Below are 19,253 nucleotides of genomic sequence, written 5' to 3'. Positions count from 1 at the left end.
TTATCCTTATACTATAGATCATTTTGACTATATACTTGAACTTGATCCACTCTTATGTCTATACATATAGTTCAAGTAATCATACTATAGCCAGAGTATTCTTAGTTTATTGGATTCAGATTAATGATCGTAAATTTCACTTTATTCAATAACAATCTTTACTGAATAAACAATAATAATAACTTTATTGAAAATAGAATATGTTTTTGTTTACAAACTATGAGTTTTAGGACATAAAACCCAACAACCTTGACCACATTGACTATTTCCGCGACTTCCACCGCCTCTATCTTGAACATTTTGAGAGTAGAGTACCTTTTCATCCTTATTGATGCCTTAGTTTGAAGCGCTTGATCGAGTGTCTCCTCTTTCTTCTTCTTACGTTGTTCGTGTGCCTCGAGAGAACCGACAAGCTCATTGACCGTAAACTTTCCTAGATCCTTTAACTCTTCTATGACACATACAACATTCTCAAAGTTGTCTGTTAAAGACCTCAAGATCTTCTCCACAACTCGTGTCTCGGGTAACATTTCTCCTTTTCGATTTAAGTTATTTGCCACGATCTGTACGCGCGTGATGTAGTCAAATACATTTTCAGACTCCTTCATCTTCATGCTCTCCAACTCGCCACGCAGAGTCTGGAGATGCACTTGCTTGACTCGGTCAGTTCCTTTGAACACCTTTTCTAAAGTGTCCCACACTTTTTTTTGAAGTAATTGCCCTTGCAATCTTCTCAAAGCTCGACTCGTCAATGGCCTGGAACAGCATGTATAATGCTGCCTTATCCTTTGATCGTAATTCTTTTAGCGCCTTGTTTTGCGCTGCCATCTAACCCGTGGTATCCTTTGGTTCTTCGAAACCTTCTTCGACCACCTCCCATGCGTCTTGAGAACCGAGAAGAGCTTTCATTTGAATGCTCAAATTCTCGTAGTTCGTCTTCATTAATCGCGGTAGCGGCATTTGACCCATCCTATTCGTAGAAATAAAGGCTCCTGGCTCTTATACCAATTTGTAGAAATAAAGGCTCCTCATACCAATTTGTTGAAATAACACTCACGAAATTGTGAAGGAGATGTCGAGAGGGGAGAGACAAGGAGACAAAGAATTCTGAAAACCCTTATTTGTTCTCTACACTACACTTTTGCTATCTGCTCATTTGATTTATTGCTCTCGAAAACAAACTAATTTATAGGTTTTCTAAAGGCTAAAAATGGCTATCCCATATGCCATCACTTTCTAACCCACTGTTACTAAATAGTTATTGTGTGATGTCTCACATTGGTTGGGAAGGAGAACAAACCACCATTCATAAGGGTGTGGAGACTTTCCCCTGTCAGACGCGTTTTAAAGCCTTGAGGGGAAGCCCGAAAGGGAAAGTCCAAAGAGGACAATATCTGTTAGCGGTGGATCTGGGCTGTTACAAATGATATCAGAGCCAGATACCGGACGATGTGCCAGCCTTCTCATTGTTCCTCGAAGGGGGGTAGACTTTAGGCGGTGTGCCAGTAAAGACGTTGGGCCCTAAAGGGGGGTGGATTTGGGAGCGGTCCCACATCGATTGGAGGAAGGAAAGAGTGCCAGCGAGGACGCTGGCCTCGAAGGGAGGTGGATTGTGATGTCCCACGTTAGAGGAAGCCCGTATCTGCTAGCAGTGGATCTTGGCCATTACATATTGACCTTTCAATTTTCCTTTTGGCCTTTGTGTGGTACCTTCCTTGAGTTTTCAATCATAAACAGTTTATGACCAAATGCCCCTGTAACTCTATATGATATTTCAAAGTTTAGACATGCTCCAAATGACTTGCATCATTTTGAACGTCTCTAATTCTAAATCGAACGGAAAACTTTGGTTTCATTCGGCTCCTTTATGGAAAATGGATAAATTATCGTACATGTAAGATGTAAAGAAAGAAGAAATGCCTGCCACCCATACATAAAGATGTTCATTTTGAACGTCTCTAATTCTAAATCGAACGGGAAACTTTGGTTTCATTCGGCTCCTTTATGGAAAATGTATAAATTATCTTACATGTAAGATGTAAAGAAAAAAGAAATGCCTGCCACCCAAACATAAAGATGTAAAGAAATAAATTATCTAACAATCTGTATTTTCAAGATTCCAAGTTCATTAGACAAAGTTTGGAACTAAATAAGTTACTCTTCTAAAACCAAAACTCTTCTAAAAGCCTCACATAAAAAAAGAATAGGTCTTATACAAAATTTGGAAGTCTAGATCATGAAAGGCAAATTACCTCAAGGGCATTATAGTCATTTTACTATTACTTGGTTTAGCAATTATCCTTATCCCACCAAATTTCATTGGCATAAGAGTTCATCTAATAGATTATTTTAAGAGTCCATTCAGGACCTCTGTTTTTTAGCTTCTGATATCTGAATTTCACCTCTGTTCTTGAGCTTCTGATATCTGAATTACTTCACCTATGTTCTTGATGATATCTGAATTACTTCACCTATGTTCTTGAGCTGATATTTGAATTACTTTGTTTTTTTAGCTTCTTTTGATATCTGAATTACTTCGAATTACTTTGTTTTTTTAGCTCTGTTTTTTTAGCTTCTTTTGATATCTGAATTACTTCGAATTACTTTGTTTTTTTAGCTTCTTTTGATATCTGAATTACTTCACCTCTGTACTTGAGATTCTGATATTTGAATTACTTCACCTTTGTTCTTGAGCTTTACTTCACCTCTGTTCTTGAGCTTTTGATATCTGAATTACTTCAAATTTTCTTACACAAATTTCTAATTGTGTCTAATTTTTGGAACAAACCGAAATGGCCACATCATCATGCAACCGTGGCCACTGGTGCTTGAAAATACTCCTCCATAGCTCCATTCATGGCATCTCCCCAACCGAAATGGAGAATAAAAATGAGACTAGATTTCAATGGGTCACCTTTTTGAGTTATTTCTCAGGTAAGCTTTTCTTGAAGTTCTTTAATGGTAGCCTCTATTCGGGGAATAGGAGGTAGGCTCCTTAGTTTGAGCTCAACTCATGAGCTCAACTCAAACCAAACATTTATTCCAAATTTAATTTTTCGTAGAATATTCCAAACTAAAGACTTCGATTTTTGCTATGAAGAGTTTATGAAGAGTTCGATTTTACTAAGGCAATTTACATGAACACAAACTAATTGATGATTTATTAATCAAGAAAAAAAAATAAAAAAATAAAAAAAATAAACAATTAGGGATCCAAATCCAAACAATAAAAAAATAAAAAATTAAATTTAAAAGAAAGAAAATATATAAAATGAGGCCCACACACAACTCAAACCACATTGAAGAGAGAAAAAGGAAGAAAAGAAAAGGGCTTACAATTACATGATCAACAATACAATTACATTAACAATAATCAATTACCAACTCCCGCCTTGGGTTTGGTCATCCCTGAAACGTACGGTACTCCGGTGGCTTTAATCCATCTATCCCCCAATATGAACCTCCCCGGAGTAAAGTCCACCGCGTGCTGCGGCGTAATGCTCTTGATTCCCCTCCACTTCACCCTCTTCGACTTCCCCGACCCCGGCCCGTAGTTGTTGAACTCCGTGTAAAAGCATGTCCTCAGCCCCCAGTCCCCCGCCCACGGCAGCCACCCTTCCGGCTCTATTATGTCATCTATGTATGATTCCATTATGATCGTTCTAGAATATTCCTTCCACGGCCGCCCTAGGTACGACCGGAACTGCTTCTTCACCGGCACCAGATCCGCATCCGGCTTGAACTTTGAATTTTGGATGATCAGGGCCGAGGGCTGCCTCCGCTCCTTCCGCCCGTGCGCCGTCACGATGTTTTGTTGGTTCGGCAGCGGCTTGCGCACCAAGAAGCTGCAGTTTTGGAACACGGCCGCTGCGTCCCCGAACACGAAGTCGATCGTGCCGGAGATGGTGCAGTCACGGTAGAATTGACGCATGGTGTGTACGTAGAGGGTGTCTTGGTATCCATGCATCTCGCAATTGAAGAATACTACTTTGTCTGCTTGGACTCGTAATGCTACGGCTTGGTGCTTATGTGGTCCTGCCGTGTTCTCGAATCCGATGTCTCTAGCCATGAAGTGCTCTGCGGAAACAGCTGCAAACGACGACGACGACAACAACAACATCAACAAATCATTGATCCACGTCGTCCAAACCCTATGTTCTAAAAAAATGCATTATTAACCCACCAACGGTAGCGGTCTTGAACGTGGTCGTGCCATCGACAAAGTTCTTATTTCCGGTGATTATGGTCTTTTTAGGGCCATCACCAATGAGCATCAAATGGGTTAGCTTTTTTTGAATGACAACATATTCTTTGTACACTCCTTGCTTGATATGGATTACAAAAGTTGCGTTGTTCTTCCTCTTGGGAACTTTGTTTATAGCCTCTTGAATGGTTTTGTACTGCCCACTTCCGTCTTTAGCCACCACAATGTTTGGCTTCCTCTTCGCCGGAGAACCGGCGAGGAGACGCTGTATACCGGGGTCGACCCACTCGGGGAAATCCTCGTGCCCGAGAACTGGAATGCTGAGAAGTCGTCGGTCGATCCCTGGAATTTGCAACTCCGTCAACATGGAGGAAAACTCCGTCACCATCGCCAACCCATTGCTGCTCAATCGCATCGATGTCTTCAATGCCTTCTTCATCTTTTCCGATGCGTCCCCTGTCGCGTTCGCGAACCCATCCAAGCAAGTTTCCTAATAAAAGAAACAATAACCCATAACCCATCAACTTCTTAATCAACCGAGAGCTTATGCTGAAAGTGGAGAATATGAATTACCTGATAAGTAATAACGGCACTGAGCCAGATCTTAATATCGATCAACATCTCATCGAGCTTACTAATGTCAAACGCGCCAAGCCTTTGAATGGAGAATTTAAGTTCGTCAACAGAATAATCCATGAGCTCCTTACACACAGCAAGGGCTTGGGAAGCTCTAGGATCTTTCTCAACCTCTCTTAAGGTGACAGATTTCTTAGCAGCGGCTTGGATGAGTTTCATGGCAGCCTTGAACCCAACCTGAACCAATTCCTTCGGGTCCGATTTTCCGGACCCCTTAAGGCTATCAACACATTCTCGCTTGTAATCAGTAGGCCGGCAAATGGCTTTGATGGCTTTCATAGAAGAAGATATCTCATGAGTCTTCTTTCCGGTGGCCGGATCGCTCGTTCCATCTTGGTTCAGGTTAACTCCGACGGTCACCGCCACCACCATCGCAACCAGTAGCATGGACGAGACGCCGATGATGGCGTAGCGCTTCCTGTTCTCAGCAGCAGCATCATCATCATAAGCCATCAAGGTTGTTTCTTTCTTTTACTTATTTAATTTGGTATTCCTTTTCCTTCTCTTTTCCTTTCCTGTTTTTTTTTTTTTTTTGTTGGTTTCTTTTGGGAGGTAGTTGGGGACCTTCCTCTTAGAAGCCCCCTTTAGAATGTGGGTTTGAAGAGGTTGGGAGAGTAGGGAAGGTTTATAAAGGATCAAAAGGGTTTGGTTTTTGAATGTTTCTTCCAACTCTTCCTCTAAATTTGTGGTTTCTTTTTTGTTTACTAAAATTTTGTGAAGTTTGCCCTTTTCTTTAGCTAATATCTCAATTTCTAAATAAAGTGTATCCTTTTATAACTTAAACTTCCACTTATTAATACAAGCATGGATATCCATCTTACTCATCCAGACCTCGTCCCCAAACGACTCCAAACGAGGGAGGAAGAGGAGAATATTTTTCTCTATTAGATAAATGGGCCAGAGACAAAATTATATTCCCATTTTATACGGGTGTACATGGTCCGGGTTGGGTCGGGTTAGGGGATTTTTTTGACCCAACCCAAAAGTTCGAGTTGGTTGGATTGATAACCCAACCCAACCCAAAACTTTTCACAACCCAACCCATTTTCGGGTTGGGTTTAAGTTGGGTCTGGGTTGATTTGTCAATTTTTTTTTTAATTTTATTTACACACCATTTATAATTATTCGAAAGATAAAATATATTTAAAGTTTACAAACACAAATTAATCTATAATTATTGACAAATAATAATAATAATAAAAAATTCAACATTGTCATAAAATTAAAAACAATTAAATATCGACATTTAAAAACAATTAAATACCGACATTTTTTTAGAATTGGTTAAAATAACAAAAATACAAGGATATATCATGAAATTAAACAAACAATCAAAATCATTAATTTAAGAGTATTATATATAACAAAAATAGAAAATATATAAAAATATTTTAATTGAAATATGCTTATTTATACGCCACATTAAACTATTAAACTATTAGAAAAATAAAAATGTATATAAATTGTGATATAATAATGTTACAAATAAATAAATAATAAATCTATTATAATTTAGAATATATTTTTAAATTATATATACATATAATTTATTGTTCTAAATAATTTAAACATGAGTTATATTTTAGAATAAAAGTGTTTAATATATTAATAGTTATATATTAATTTTTCTAAAGTGTTTAATTAAAAATAATAAAATAATATAAACGAAACAAAGAAACTAAAAATAAAAACATATTTTTTTAATTGAAATATACTTATTTATACGTTACCTTTTAGAAAAATAAAAATGTATATAAATTGTGATATAATATATTACAAATAAATAGATAATAAATATATTATAATTTAGAATATTTTTAAATTATATATATAAATAATTTAAAGAACGAAACAACAAAAAAATTAAAAATAAAAAAAGAACATTGATATAAACATAATTTAAAGAGCGAAACAAAGAAATTAAAAATAAAAAAAGAACATTGATATAAATATAATTTAAAGAACGAAACAAAAAAATTAAAAATAAAAAAAGAACATTGATATAAATAATTTAAAGAACGAAACAAGAAATTAAAAATAAAAAAAGAACATTGATATAAATAATTTAAAGAACGAAACAAGAAATTAAAAATAAAAAAAGAATTGTAGATACCGTAGATATTTTATACAAAAGAGTTCTTAATATATTGTAGATATTTTAATTTGGTTCGGGTCAACCCGAAGGTTTTGCTCATGAACCCAAAACCGAACCAATTCAGTTCGGGTTCAGAAAAAATGAACCCAACCCTACCCGAACTGCTAATCCAACCCTACCCGAACTGCTAATCCAACCCTACCCAACCCTTATAGTTTGGGTTGGGTTGGTCCGAGTTGTCGGGTTACCGGGTTGAATGGACACCCCTACTTGTACCAAACCACTCATGTAAGCGTTGAAGAAGACAGTCTTAGAATCAAGTAATGAAGTTATTCATAAATGCTTCCAAGAAATCGTCTAATACAACTAAAAAGTTAACATAAAATGCTTTCAGATTCACCATTATTTCAATCCCACAGCATTGATGGGAACAAATAGTTCAATACAAAGCACTATAAAGCATGCAATGCTATTAAGAAGCTACCCAGTAACCCAATTCTGCCATTGAATGTGATATGCACACGTTGAACATGACAAACAAACATGCATCAAACTGGTTCCCTTCTCAAATCGCTCTAATCCCATCTAATCTTGCAACCCCAAGCATTTAAAATTTCAAGTATCTCTGAGGAGAGCATAAACCTGAGAGATGCGTGCAGCTTGACTTTCTTGACCCGGAGGCAGCAGGCCCTGAGTGCTAGCTCGAAGCCTCGCACTGAAACTTTATTAAGGGTCACGAGCTTGGCATCCTGAAGGCATGAAAGGTTCCCCATCATCATGCATAATCCCACGTCTGATACACCACAACACCCCACATTTAACTGCCACAATCCAAACAACAATCAGCTGTTTCATCTCATTCCAAGAACCAAATACAAATGACATAACAACACATGTAATGAATCTATCCATATACCTGACGCAAATTCCGAGCATAGGAGCCAAGTGCCCAAAAGCCAGAGTCATCCACATTCTGGCATTGTTTCATATCCAAATCTACTAATCTTTTACAACCGAATGCAACTGCTGTCAAACCTACGCTTGTGACATTCTGAAGCCCACGTATTTCTAAGCTGCAGAGTTCTTCGAGCTGGCCGACGCACTCGATTCCTCTATCCGTAACCTTATTACAGTATGACAAGTTTAGTTTCGTCAATCTCTTGCACCCAGTTGATAGAGCTTCTAATCCGGCATCCCCAATTCCCAGACAACTGCAGTTCAAGAGTTAAATAGAATGACATTCTCCTCTTTTGAGTAGTTACTCAAAAAGATGTAATAAATTTCTGAACTCTCACATTACCGGTACAAATCGAGTTCATAAATCCTTTTGCAGTTGAGAGCAATCTTGATCAACCCTGTGTCTGTTATGTTTGTGCACAATCCTAGTTTCAAGCTTAGCAATTGTGAACATTTTGATAAGCATTCAAGTCCTGCAAGAGAGGACACAATCAAGTTAGCTTAATGATTCACTCAAATGGTTGTATGTTATTACTTGTTATAATGAAAGTACCCTTGTCATTCACACCACAACAATCAGTAAGATCAAGCTCCTCTAGTAATGAGCAATATAACCCAAGCCGATCAAGACTTCTTTCACTGATCATATTGCATGATTCTAACTTCAGCGACATGAGTTTCTGGCACGAGCCAGCCATTGAAGAAATCGCCGCATCGGTGATGGAGTGGCAACATGTTAAATTAAGAACTTTCAAGCCAATACAGCGAGTGATCAGCTGAATGATGTTTGCATCAGTTACTCCGTTGCATTTGCTCAACCCAAGTTCCACCAAATACTTGCCGTGGACGCTGATCACGTCGAAAAACGCACTCGAGAGTTGAGTACCATCAAGCCTAATTGCTTTTAGACACTTCAGGTTCTTCAGCCAGTAAAGAGAATCTGTGGAGAGCTCCTAGAAGCAAAAGCCAAAGATGGAAGCTTCATAACAGAAAAAGAAGGCAAACTAAAAATCGAAAAAATGCAGCATCATCTTACAGAGAAGCAGTAGCTTGCATCAAGTTGTTCAAGACCATCATGACCTCTTATAACAGATGTTAAGCCATATGGTGTAATGCCATCACATCTTGAAATATCAAGTTCCTACAATCCATTTGAAAACGTGCAAGCTCATACAAATTAGATCGTGATACTAACATATAACTAAGCAAGCCGACCGACTTGACAGTTTGCTCGAATTTATGTAATGTATTAAGCAAAAAGAATCATACTGCACTTGATCATAAGAACCTTTAGAGATGGGCACCCGTGTTCAAGATACTGCAAACCAACTTCGTCAACTGAAAGACAGCCCACCATAATTAAGACCTCAAGCTTTGGCAAAGAAGCTACTGCACGTAGTGATTCATTTGTCACCTGTTATTAACCCAACATGAAGTTCAGTTCACACATTTTAACCAGAATTACCAAAAGAATATGTTTGGAATTGTTTGGGAGCTGTTCTTAAAAACGTTTGAAAACAAAAATTCAAAGAGAATATCAAAATTTTCAAATTTTCCTCTGATTGCTTAGTTAAGAGTTGCCATTTTTAGCATGTGTTCAAATTCTGTAACATTCATTTGCTAATTTTAACAAAAATAACCAAAAAAACACTCAAACCTTATGCACAATAAAACTACATTGAATCGATGTTCTCAAAATTTATAAATGTCAACAAAAATCAACTTCAGTAACTTTCTTCTAAGATCTCATGAACTTTATACACCATTTTTCACAATTCTTCATACAAAAACCTATCAATTGGTAAATTTTGAATTACTTATTCTAGTTTAAGATACAAATTGTGACATTTGTCTTAGTCTATCATCCAATCCAGTGAAATTTTACTAATAAAGTCAATAAACCTACCTAATTAAGTTTATTTTCCTGAATTTGTCATTAAACAGAGCTTCCAAATTACATAAAGTATAGGAAAACAAACAAACGTAACAACAGAGACGAGGGGAGCAAACCTTGAGATAAGACAAATCAAGAACCCGCAAATCGAAGCACTTCTTACACAAAAGTTCAACACCAAGATCAGAAACCTGCAAGCACCACTTCAAACTAAGCCTCTCTAACCTCCCACAGCCAACAACAATCCTCGCCAAACCCACATCCGAAACCCCCAAACACTTATCCAACCTCACCTCCTTCAACTCCGCACAATTCGACACTGCCGCCGCTTCCCTATCCCCAAACCCCCAACTGTACGACATGTCGACCATTTCCAGCCCCGTGCAGACCCGCATCACCCTCTCCAACCCCATGTAGCTCAACCCCGACGATCGGCTTAGAATCAAACTTCTCAGCCTTGAAAACCCAAGACCCAGAAAGATCGAGACCGTCCCATCGTTAATCCGAGGGCAAATCGACAGATCCAAGTCATCGATAGCTTCAAACTTGGCGATTAAACTGGAGAGAAACTCAATTCGACGGACTCGCAGAGTTGTGCGGGAGATTAAATCGACGCGGTAGAAGTCCTTGCAGACGAGCCGCCAGGATCTGGAATCGGAGTCGTCGGTGAGATATCGGCGGAGACGGATGAGGATTTCATCGGGGAAGTTGAGGAGGAGTGGAAATGGTGAAGGCATTAGCGGATTTTGAAGAAACAAAGTGAAAACAACAGAGATTTGAAGAATTGAGAAAGCGGAGTCTAAGTTGGGACAAAGAGGAAGAGGAGGCGGAGACGGAGGAGAGGATGGTGGGCGGATTTGGAGAGCGTTTGGATCTGACCCGAACCGGAATTGCCGACCCAATCCATCATGGTGTTCTACTGTTGTTCTTCCTCCTTCTCTCGTGTTCTGATTTCTCGGGTTTTGTGGGATTATGGAGTTGTTTTTGCAGAGAGGAGAGAATTGGGGAAGAGGAAGGAGGGCGGGATCAGGTACAAGCAAGACTACAGGAAGTTTCTAATTGATGAGGTGGCGGAATACTATTCGTTATAATTTTGGACCGTGGTACGGTAAGCTGTGGTGGGTTATTTTAATTTATTAATTTTACGGAAGTTGGAAATTTGTGTACGTTAGGTGTGACCCAGAAGCGTGTAACGACCGTACGGTAATATAAAGGAGAGAGAAAGGGGCTGCTGAGAGGTCATTGGTGGGCCCCATAGCCGACCAATTTTTTTTTTTTAATTTTTTGTAATAACTAATTTAATTTGTCTATTTTTTTTTCCATAAATGAAAATAATGTCATTATTTTAGATCAAGAATGGTGAGTTTTTAGTTTTAGACGAACATTGAAAATAGTTTTGGTGGGAAGTAGGATTACAACTCGACAATTTTCATGAAGAATCATATTGATTTGAATTAAGTAGAAAAAGAAATCGAAAACCGATAAAAAATCTGAAAAAATGTTTACGTAGGCGAAGAAACAACGGACACGGATCGTGCAACAATAGACGAACATATTAGGTAGGCACGTGGACAATGATTTCCGTAGTTGACTTATAGTTAATGAATGAAAATTGATTAATTAAACAGTTTAATTAATTAATTTTGTATAGCTTATAATCTGCCTGTCATAAGGTCTTCTTCTTGCTAGTTCATAGTAAGTCTAAACTATTCCATTTAATGAAAAAAAATTTAAATAATTAAAATTAATATGTAATAAATTAAGTATAAAGAAAAAAATATATTTAATTTAAAATGTTCAAATAATATTTAATATATTAGATAATAAATAAATAGAGAAACATAGAAGTAAATTTATATATTAATTTGAAGTATATTATAAATATATTTATTATATTTACTACAATTAAATATTAAATCAGTTTATGTATAGTTATGTATTAAATAAAAATATATTTAAAATTTAAATGAAATTCAAAAATTAGTTAAACATATGTTAAGATATTTTATAATATTCAAATATGACTTGTATAAGATATTATATTCTAATATATTAGATATTCATATATATTATTTTACTAATATTCTATCGATCCTGTGCTTGAGCTAAGGATACACACGAATCTCTTCCACTTTCTCTAGAGAATAAAACTACATCTTTCTTTCGAGAGACTCCCACAAGTCTTGGCCTTGTCTTCGAATCATAGCAAGGAAGAACTTCGCATGGCGTGAAATACTTTGAAAAGTGCAAGCTACGGTTTCTACAAACGTAGAGTTCTTATTCTCCTATTTATTACTTTGTTTTAATTCTTAATAAAAATCAAAATAGAAATGTTTGCAATGTTGCCGCTATATGGATGAAAAGTCCATTCTCTTTTAGAAGTTTCCACACCTTTATAAAAAATGTTTTGACCTTCTTCCCAACCGACATGGGATCTCATGATCCACCCTGTTAGAGCCCAGCATCTTAGCTGGCACTTGTTTCCTTCTCCAATCGAAGTGGGATCTCACACTATGATTTCGTAAACTAGTCTTGGAAAGAGACTTGGGATTACGCAGGTAGATGTTAAAGTGAGTACTTCTATTACGTGTAGAAACTAGTCAAAGGTTGAGGTCGTGATTCTGCAAATCAGTTTTGAACATGGACTTGAGACTACACAGATAGTTGACTCAAATAGGTGTTGAATCAAGCTCCAACTTCTTTGAATCTAAAGAAAAGCTCGTGGAAACCTACTAGAAATTGGCTGCGATGAAAGCTACAAGTATGTTGCTTATTGAATATTTTTATACTCGTCATTTCCCCCTCTTATAGGTGTTTACAGGCTACCGGTTGAGGATGGAAGCGTTCAAGAGCTGTACAGTCACATAGGGGTCGTTCCCGAGTGTTATTCTATTTTTATATTTTGAATATTTTATATTTTATTTTATAAACGTATCCCTAACACCATGTTTTGGTATAATTAGATTTGGTTTTGTATTTATTTGTAGAGTTAGTTTGTTTTAATTTAATTTAAAATTTTACTTTTATCTTTGTCTTTTTGGTGGCGGTCCTAATTTTAAAACTTAAAAAAATTGGGCCATGACATAATCAAATTAGTATGATATAAAATTATGAGATTTACATTACATAATATTGACATCATGTAATTAATATTATTATATTTTAATTGGTATGATAGAATAATATGAGGTTCATATTATAAATATATTAGGTATATATGCTAAAATACATGGTCAATACTTATTAAATGATGATCATCTCGTTTTTGAGTGAAGGAGACGGATCCAAGAAGCGATCAGGTTGGAACGGACCTAAAAATCATGAAATCGTGAATCGATTTCTAAGTGGTTCGAATCACAGATCACGGCGTGGACTGACGTGAAGTTGTTATAAAAATATAGTAATAATTTTTACTTTATTTAAAAAAATATGAGGCACATAAGGTTTAATCGACGATACGATTGTTGTGCTCTCAAAGCCATAAAAGATAATGACTAGGTTAAGTGGGTGAGAGTGTCACAACCTCGCTGAGAGAAGAGTAGTTTGTGACCACACACGCAAGACAAACAAGGGGATCCTCAAGTGGAGCCCATCTAACAACGTGAGGACTAAGATTGAGAAGTGGCATGATGCGATCGTGGAGGATGGTGCATCATCCAACACATCAAGAATGTGCATTCAAGCCAAGCTGAGGCATATGCAAGGTTTGAGAGAACGAAACGATGTGATTGTCGAAGACAAACTCGAAGACCCTGACCATAACCTCAGAAGTCGGGGTTTCAATATGAGTTTCAGCATGCGACTCTAGAGCTAAGTTTTTCTATAGTAAAGATGAAAGTTTGCCAAATTTGATGTCAATTGGATACTCAACGTATGCTACACAGGGGCATATGACCACTCACCAAAATGACATCTACTCAAGAAATATTAGAAATGTCTCAAAATATAATATATGGGGAGGCATGATGTCAGCTCTCCACTACCCTTGGGCCCTATGTCCTAAGCGAGCCACTATGTAGCAAATGCGTGTATCATAGTGAGGGCGAGCATTGTGAGACAAGTGTCTCAGGTAACTTCCTTTGAAATGGGTCTTTCAAGGACACTGTCCACTAGCACGAGTTTGCCACCATTGTAACCTAACCCATGTGTCAGAGGTAGGAGTATGCATCCGCTATCCAGAACGAATTTCATAAATGGTGTAAGCATAGACATGAGAGGATCTAATGCCTCGATAGAACTCAGATAGATAGATGTCTGGATGCTCCGATGAGATGAATGAAACGTGTGTCAGTATCAATTGATATGTTCGAGCAAGCCGGGAGGGTGGAGCTAATGATTAATCATTTTTACAGACAATAAAATTGAAACTAAAAAAATAGCTGTACAAACACACCTTGATGTACTTAATTTATAGAGCAAAGAAAGGAAAAATGAGTGAGCAACAAAACATGTTGTTTCCTCATTTTTTATCATTCTATGATATTATTCCTTGCTTGTACAGCTTATCTCCACCCTCCACGGGCAAGTAGCTTGATGCACGCTGTCTTGAGAGGTGGTCGATGTTGTTCGATGCCATCACGGTCTCGGCATTCCAATACCACGGTTGAAGATAAGGCGACGAAGATGGGTGAAGCATTATGGAGCCCCAATCTCTAAGGCCAATTGTTGTCTCCCTCAATCTCCTTCGGATCAACAACTTCCCAACATCTTCTTTCTTCATTTCCGACACGCTTTTGAGGATCGAGACACAGAGAAGGAGAGCCAACACAGCGTCCTCCTCAGGCAACAACTCGATCACCAGCAACTTCCAGTTTAGAAGAGCTGTTGCTCTTCCAGTTGGGTCCTCATTGGTATATCGAATCACCGTTACAAACCCATTTCCATCTCCGCCTTCCTCTTCTTCCTCCTCTCTGCCATTGTCTCTCTGTACTCGATATACCATTTGGCGACCTTTTAGAAGCCTTACCTACAGCATCAAAACATATTGAAACCTGAAATCGAAAAGACTGTTTGAACAAGATACGATACGAAACGACGACCTACAGATGATTCTGAAGAAGTTGGATTTGTTAAGGAAAAGGTAAGGGCTGGTTTTGGTGTTGAAGTGTCCCATTGGATTATGAGTTCATCTCCAGTTGAAAAATTCCAAGCAGCTTTCCATTCCTCTAGTGGCTGTTTTGGTGTTGCTGTTCCCACCAATTTCTCTGTTCTAGATGCCAATATATGAATCAATTATCAGAATTTAACCAAGAATCCATCTGTTTGTTCCATATCAATCAATCACTTAATAGTAGGGAGACTCCGAGGTTTCGAAAGTAACATGTCGTTCTCGAAGTTTGAATTTGATTGCTAATGGGTCCCTAAAGTTAGAAACTAATTTCTAATGGGTCCTTAATTCAAAAAAAAACACGTCTGCAAAGTCTAACATAAGAATATATTAAGTTCAAATTTCAGGAATCAAAAATGAATTTTATGATAGGCTTTAACAGATACATCCCCGAATACATTTGTAACAACTCAAGCCTACCGCTAGCAAATATTGTCCACTTTGGCCCATTACGTATTGCCGTCAGCCTCATGGTTTTAAAACGCGTCTGTTAGGGAGAGGTTTTCACACCCTTATAAGGAATATTTTGTTCCCCTCTCCAACTGATGTGGGATCTCACAATCCACCCCTCTTGGGAGCCCAGTGTCACGGTCATGCTCGTCCAGGGCATGTTGCCCATGGCCGCATGCCCATGACAAGCCAAACCCTTGTCATGTCTTTTCATTCTAGTGTTTTTCCTTTTGTAATTCTAGGGCGTATGAAGCCTCAAAAATATCATGTCTAGGTCTGCCAGACTTAAAATAGCTCAGAATGTACTATAGGGGGATATGACTAGTTGTCAACTTCTCCCTACCCAAGGTTATATATGCTAAGCCGTTGTTATCTTTCTCTTGCTTGCTTATATAACGTCTCTTTCTAAAATCTCTCTTTCAAAAATCTCTCTCTCTCCTCGTTTTCTAAAACCTTCTTTTAAAACCGAGGCTAGAGGCTCGACCGTACGTCGCTTGGCCGTAGGCGACGCAAGAACAAATTGGCTGAACTCACTTGTCGCTGGAAAGTGAGTGCCGCACAATCGCTAGTCCGCTGCCTTCGAAAGTGCGATTGTGTCAAGTGGTATCAGAGCTTTGTTAGCTCCGTAACGTCATACAGACCGAAATCATGTCGACGACAAAGTCGACACCCAAAGCACAAGCCGATCGGCTTACGCTAATAGAGGAGGAAATGCTGTTCCTCAAAGAAGTCCCTGACACCCTCCGTTTCCTGGAAACACGGGTGACCGAACTGAGTGAGAAAGTCGTCCAAGTCGACGCAATGGGCAACCGCCTAGATGGGTTGCCAATCGCAGAACTGTTGTTTCGAGTGACCTCGCTCGAAGAAAGAGTTGCTCCTACGAGCAGCCCAAAACCGTCTGATAGTCCGGATAGCTCTGTCGCACACAAAGAGGGACGTGGCGAAGAGTTCGACGTACTACAAAACACAATGATGAGTTTGTTCAATGGATTGGCTGATGAATTCAGATCAACAGTCGACGACCTCCAAGAAAGGATGTCCGCCATGAGCACTCGAATTGAAGTTACCATGAAAGCCGTGGAAGGTGTCACGGCTGGACAAACTAGTGCAGGATCCAACAAACTAAGGTTCCCAGACCCTAGAGCCTTCAAAGGGAATCGGGACGCCAAAGAGTTGGAGAACTTCATCTTTGACGTCGAACAGTACTTCAAAGCCACAACGGCTTGTACCGACGACAAGAAGGTGACTGTAGCTGCGATGTATCTCGTAGACGACGCCAAACTGTGGTGGCGTACGAAGGTGCAAGACATCGAGGATGGATTGTGCACCATTGACTCATGGGAGGACCTCAAGAGAGAGTTGAGGGAACAATTCCTCCCCGAAAACGCAGGACACATAGCAATGGAGAAAATAGTAGCCCTGAAACACACTGGAAACATACGGGACTACGTCAGACAATTCTCAACCCTGATGCTGGATATCAGGGGTACAGCAGAGAAGGACAAGGTGTTCTTCTTTATAAATGGTCTACAACCGTGGGCCAAAACAAAGATACATGAGAACAGGGTCCAAACCCTAGCTGCCGCAATGGCCTGCGCCGAAAGACTCGTGGACTGTGGGAACGAAGCAGGATCCCAAAGAAGAGCGACGCCAGCCCCAAACAATGGGGGCAAACCATACCGACCACCAGGCCATCGAAATGGAAGCCCCAACAGATCGAATGGATGGACAGATAGACCTCCTCAGAACAATCAAGCGGGGACATCTCGAGGGCCTTACCACCAAAAGAACCACCCGACGACGCCTTTGCAATGCATGCTATGTAAAGGCCCCCACAAGGTATCCTACTGTCCTCATCGGGCCTCTCTCACTGCACTCCAAGTGTCCATCCAAGAGAGCAATGAGGCAAGGGTCGAGACTTTGCTAGACAAGAAAGAAGATCACGACAACCCCCGAATGGGCGCACTCAAATTCTTGTCAGCCCTCCAACGGAAAGTCGAACCGAAGGAGATAATAGAGAAAGGGCTTATGTTCGTAGATGCCACCATAAACTCTCGACTGAGCAAGAGCACTCTGATAGACTCTGGAGCAACCCACAACTTCATTGCTGATCAAGAAGCCAGAAGATTGGGACTCACCATAGGAAAGGACCCGGGGAAAATGAAAGCTGTCAACTCCGAGGCCTTGCCTATTGTGGGAGTTTCCAAAGGAGTCCCCTTCAAAATAGGGGATTGGACTGGAGAGCTAGACCTTGTCGTGGTTCGCATGGATGACTTCGACGTGGTACTCGNTTCCAAAGGAGTCCCCTTCAAAATAGGGGATTGGACTGGAGAGCTAGACCTTGTCGTGGTTCGCATGGATGACTTCGACGTGGTACTCGGGATGGAGTTCCTCCTAGAACACAAGGTCATCCCAATGCCACTGGCAAAATGCTTGGTGATCACCGACCATAACCCCACAGTAATACCTGCAAGCATCAAGCAACCAGGTAATCTTTGAATGATCTCGGCCATACAGCTGAAGAGGGGACTCGCACGAGAGGAACCTACATTCATGGCCATACCACTGATGGAAGAAGCAACCACCGAAGAGACTGTTCCAGAGGAAATCAAGGAAGTACTAAACAGCTATATCGACATAATGCCAGAGAGTCTACCCCAAACACTACCACCTCGTCGAGGCATTGACCATGAAATCGAACTCCTCCCCGGGGTTAAACCGCCAGCGAAAAACGCATACCGGATGGCTCCGCCCGAGCTAGCCGAATTGAGGAAACAACTGGATGAGTTGCTGAAGGCGGGATTCATTCGCCCGGCAAAGGCACCTTATGAAGCCCCCGTACTGTTCCAGAAGAAGAAGGATGGGACGTTGCGTCTGTGCATAGACTATAGAGCCTTAAACAAGGTGACGGTACGCAACAAATATCCTCCGCCGATAATATCCGACTTGTTCGACCAACTTCACGGGGCCAAGTACTTCACGAAGTTGGACTTACGATCAGGGTATTATCAAGTACGTATTGCCGAAGGGGACGAACCTAAGACGACGTGCGTAACAAGATATGGGGCCTTTGAATTCCTAGTAATGCCCTTTGGCTTGACAAACGCCCCAGCTACTTTCTGCACGTTGATGAACCAGGTTTTCTACAAATACTTGGATCAGTTCGTCATAGTATACCTCGACGACATCGTTGTTTATAGCACAACCCTCGAGGAACACAAAGTGCACTTGAAGCTGGTGTTTGACAAGCTACGGCAAAACCAACTGTATGTGAAGAAAGAGAAATGTGCATTCGCACAAACATGCATCAACTTCCTTGGACATGTCGTCAGATGTGGACAAATTAGTATGGATAGCGACAAGATAAAAGCTATCCAAGAATGGAAAGTTCCTACTTCCGTATCCGAGTTGCGGTCCTTCTTAGGATTAGCCAACTACTATAGGCGGTTCGTCGAAGGGTTTTCACGACGAGTCGCCCCATTGACAAAGCTGTTGAAGAAAGACCACTCTTGGTCGTGGTCGAATGATTGTCAAATGGCCTTTGAAAATCTGAAAACAACCATGACGAGGGGTCCTGTCCTCGGGTTGGTAGATGTTACAAAGTCATTTGAAATAGAAACCGATGTTTCCGACTTTGATCTAGGTGGGGTCCTTATTCAGGAAGGCCACCCCATCGCTTACGAAAGTCGAAAGCTCAACGATGCCGAAAGAAGATACACCGTCTCCGAGAAAGAAATTCTGGCTGTAGTCCACTGCCTTCGAGTCTGGAGACAGTATCTCTTGGGATCACAGTTCGTAGTGAAGACGGATAACNAGATACACCGTCTCCGAGAAAGAAATTCTGGCTGTAGTCCACTGCCTTCGAGTCTGGAGACAGTATCTCTTGGGATCACAGTTCGTAGTGAAGACG

At 39.8% G+C, this 19,253-nt stretch overlaps 3 protein-coding genes across 7 annotated transcripts in view; all 3 read right to left on the bottom strand.

Moving 5' to 3' along the window:
* Nucleotides 1–3,222: 3,222 nt before the first annotated feature.
* Nucleotides 3,223–5,293, bottom strand: LOC111793906 (putative pectinesterase/pectinesterase inhibitor 28). The gene is made up of 3 exons (XM_023675976.1): nucleotides 4,778–5,293; nucleotides 4,184–4,694; nucleotides 3,223–4,089 (listed from the first exon to the last, which is right to left on the bottom strand). The coding sequence occupies exons 1-3, from the start codon at nucleotides 5,291–5,293 to the stop codon at nucleotides 3,374–3,376; spliced, it is 1,743 nt and encodes a 580-aa protein (XP_023531744.1). The 3' UTR covers nucleotides 3,223–3,373.
* A 1,952-nt stretch (nucleotides 5,294–7,245) lies between these two features.
* On the bottom strand, nucleotides 7,246–11,050 carry LOC111793065 (F-box/LRR-repeat protein 3; the record flags this gene model as incomplete). Of its 3 annotated transcripts, none has more annotated exon segments than XM_023674773.1 (7): nucleotides 7,246–7,756; nucleotides 7,852–8,146; nucleotides 8,236–8,365; nucleotides 8,446–8,845; nucleotides 8,929–9,033; nucleotides 9,181–9,306; nucleotides 9,903–11,050. In XM_023674773.1, coding segments are annotated over 7 exon segments (1,923 nt in total). In that variant the 3' UTR covers nucleotides 7,246–7,510.
* A 3,008-nt stretch (nucleotides 11,051–14,058) lies between these two features.
* The window catches only part of LOC111793063 (glycine-rich domain-containing protein 2-like), a 10,818-nt gene continuing 5,623 nt past the window's right edge, over nucleotides 14,059–19,253 (bottom strand). For all 3 annotated transcript variants that reach the window (XM_023674770.1, XM_023674772.1, XM_023674771.1), the window contains 2 exons: nucleotides 14,830–14,990; nucleotides 14,059–14,752 (listed from right to left, as the gene is read on the bottom strand). In XM_023674770.1, the coding sequence (XP_023530538.1) occupies nucleotides 14,261–14,752; nucleotides 14,830–14,990 (653 nt within the window). In that variant the 3' untranslated portion in view covers nucleotides 14,059–14,260. The remainder of the gene's footprint in view (nucleotides 14,753–14,829; nucleotides 14,991–19,253) is intronic.

The sequence above is a fragment of the Cucurbita pepo genome, chromosome LG04 (genome assembly GCF_002806865.2).
Source record: "Cucurbita pepo subsp. pepo cultivar mu-cu-16 chromosome LG04, ASM280686v2, whole genome shotgun sequence".
Taxonomy (NCBI): domain Eukaryota; kingdom Viridiplantae; phylum Streptophyta; class Magnoliopsida; order Cucurbitales; family Cucurbitaceae; genus Cucurbita; species Cucurbita pepo.
The sequence above is the reverse complement of the archived record's forward strand: the minus strand, read 5'-3'. Positions and strand labels throughout refer to the sequence as shown.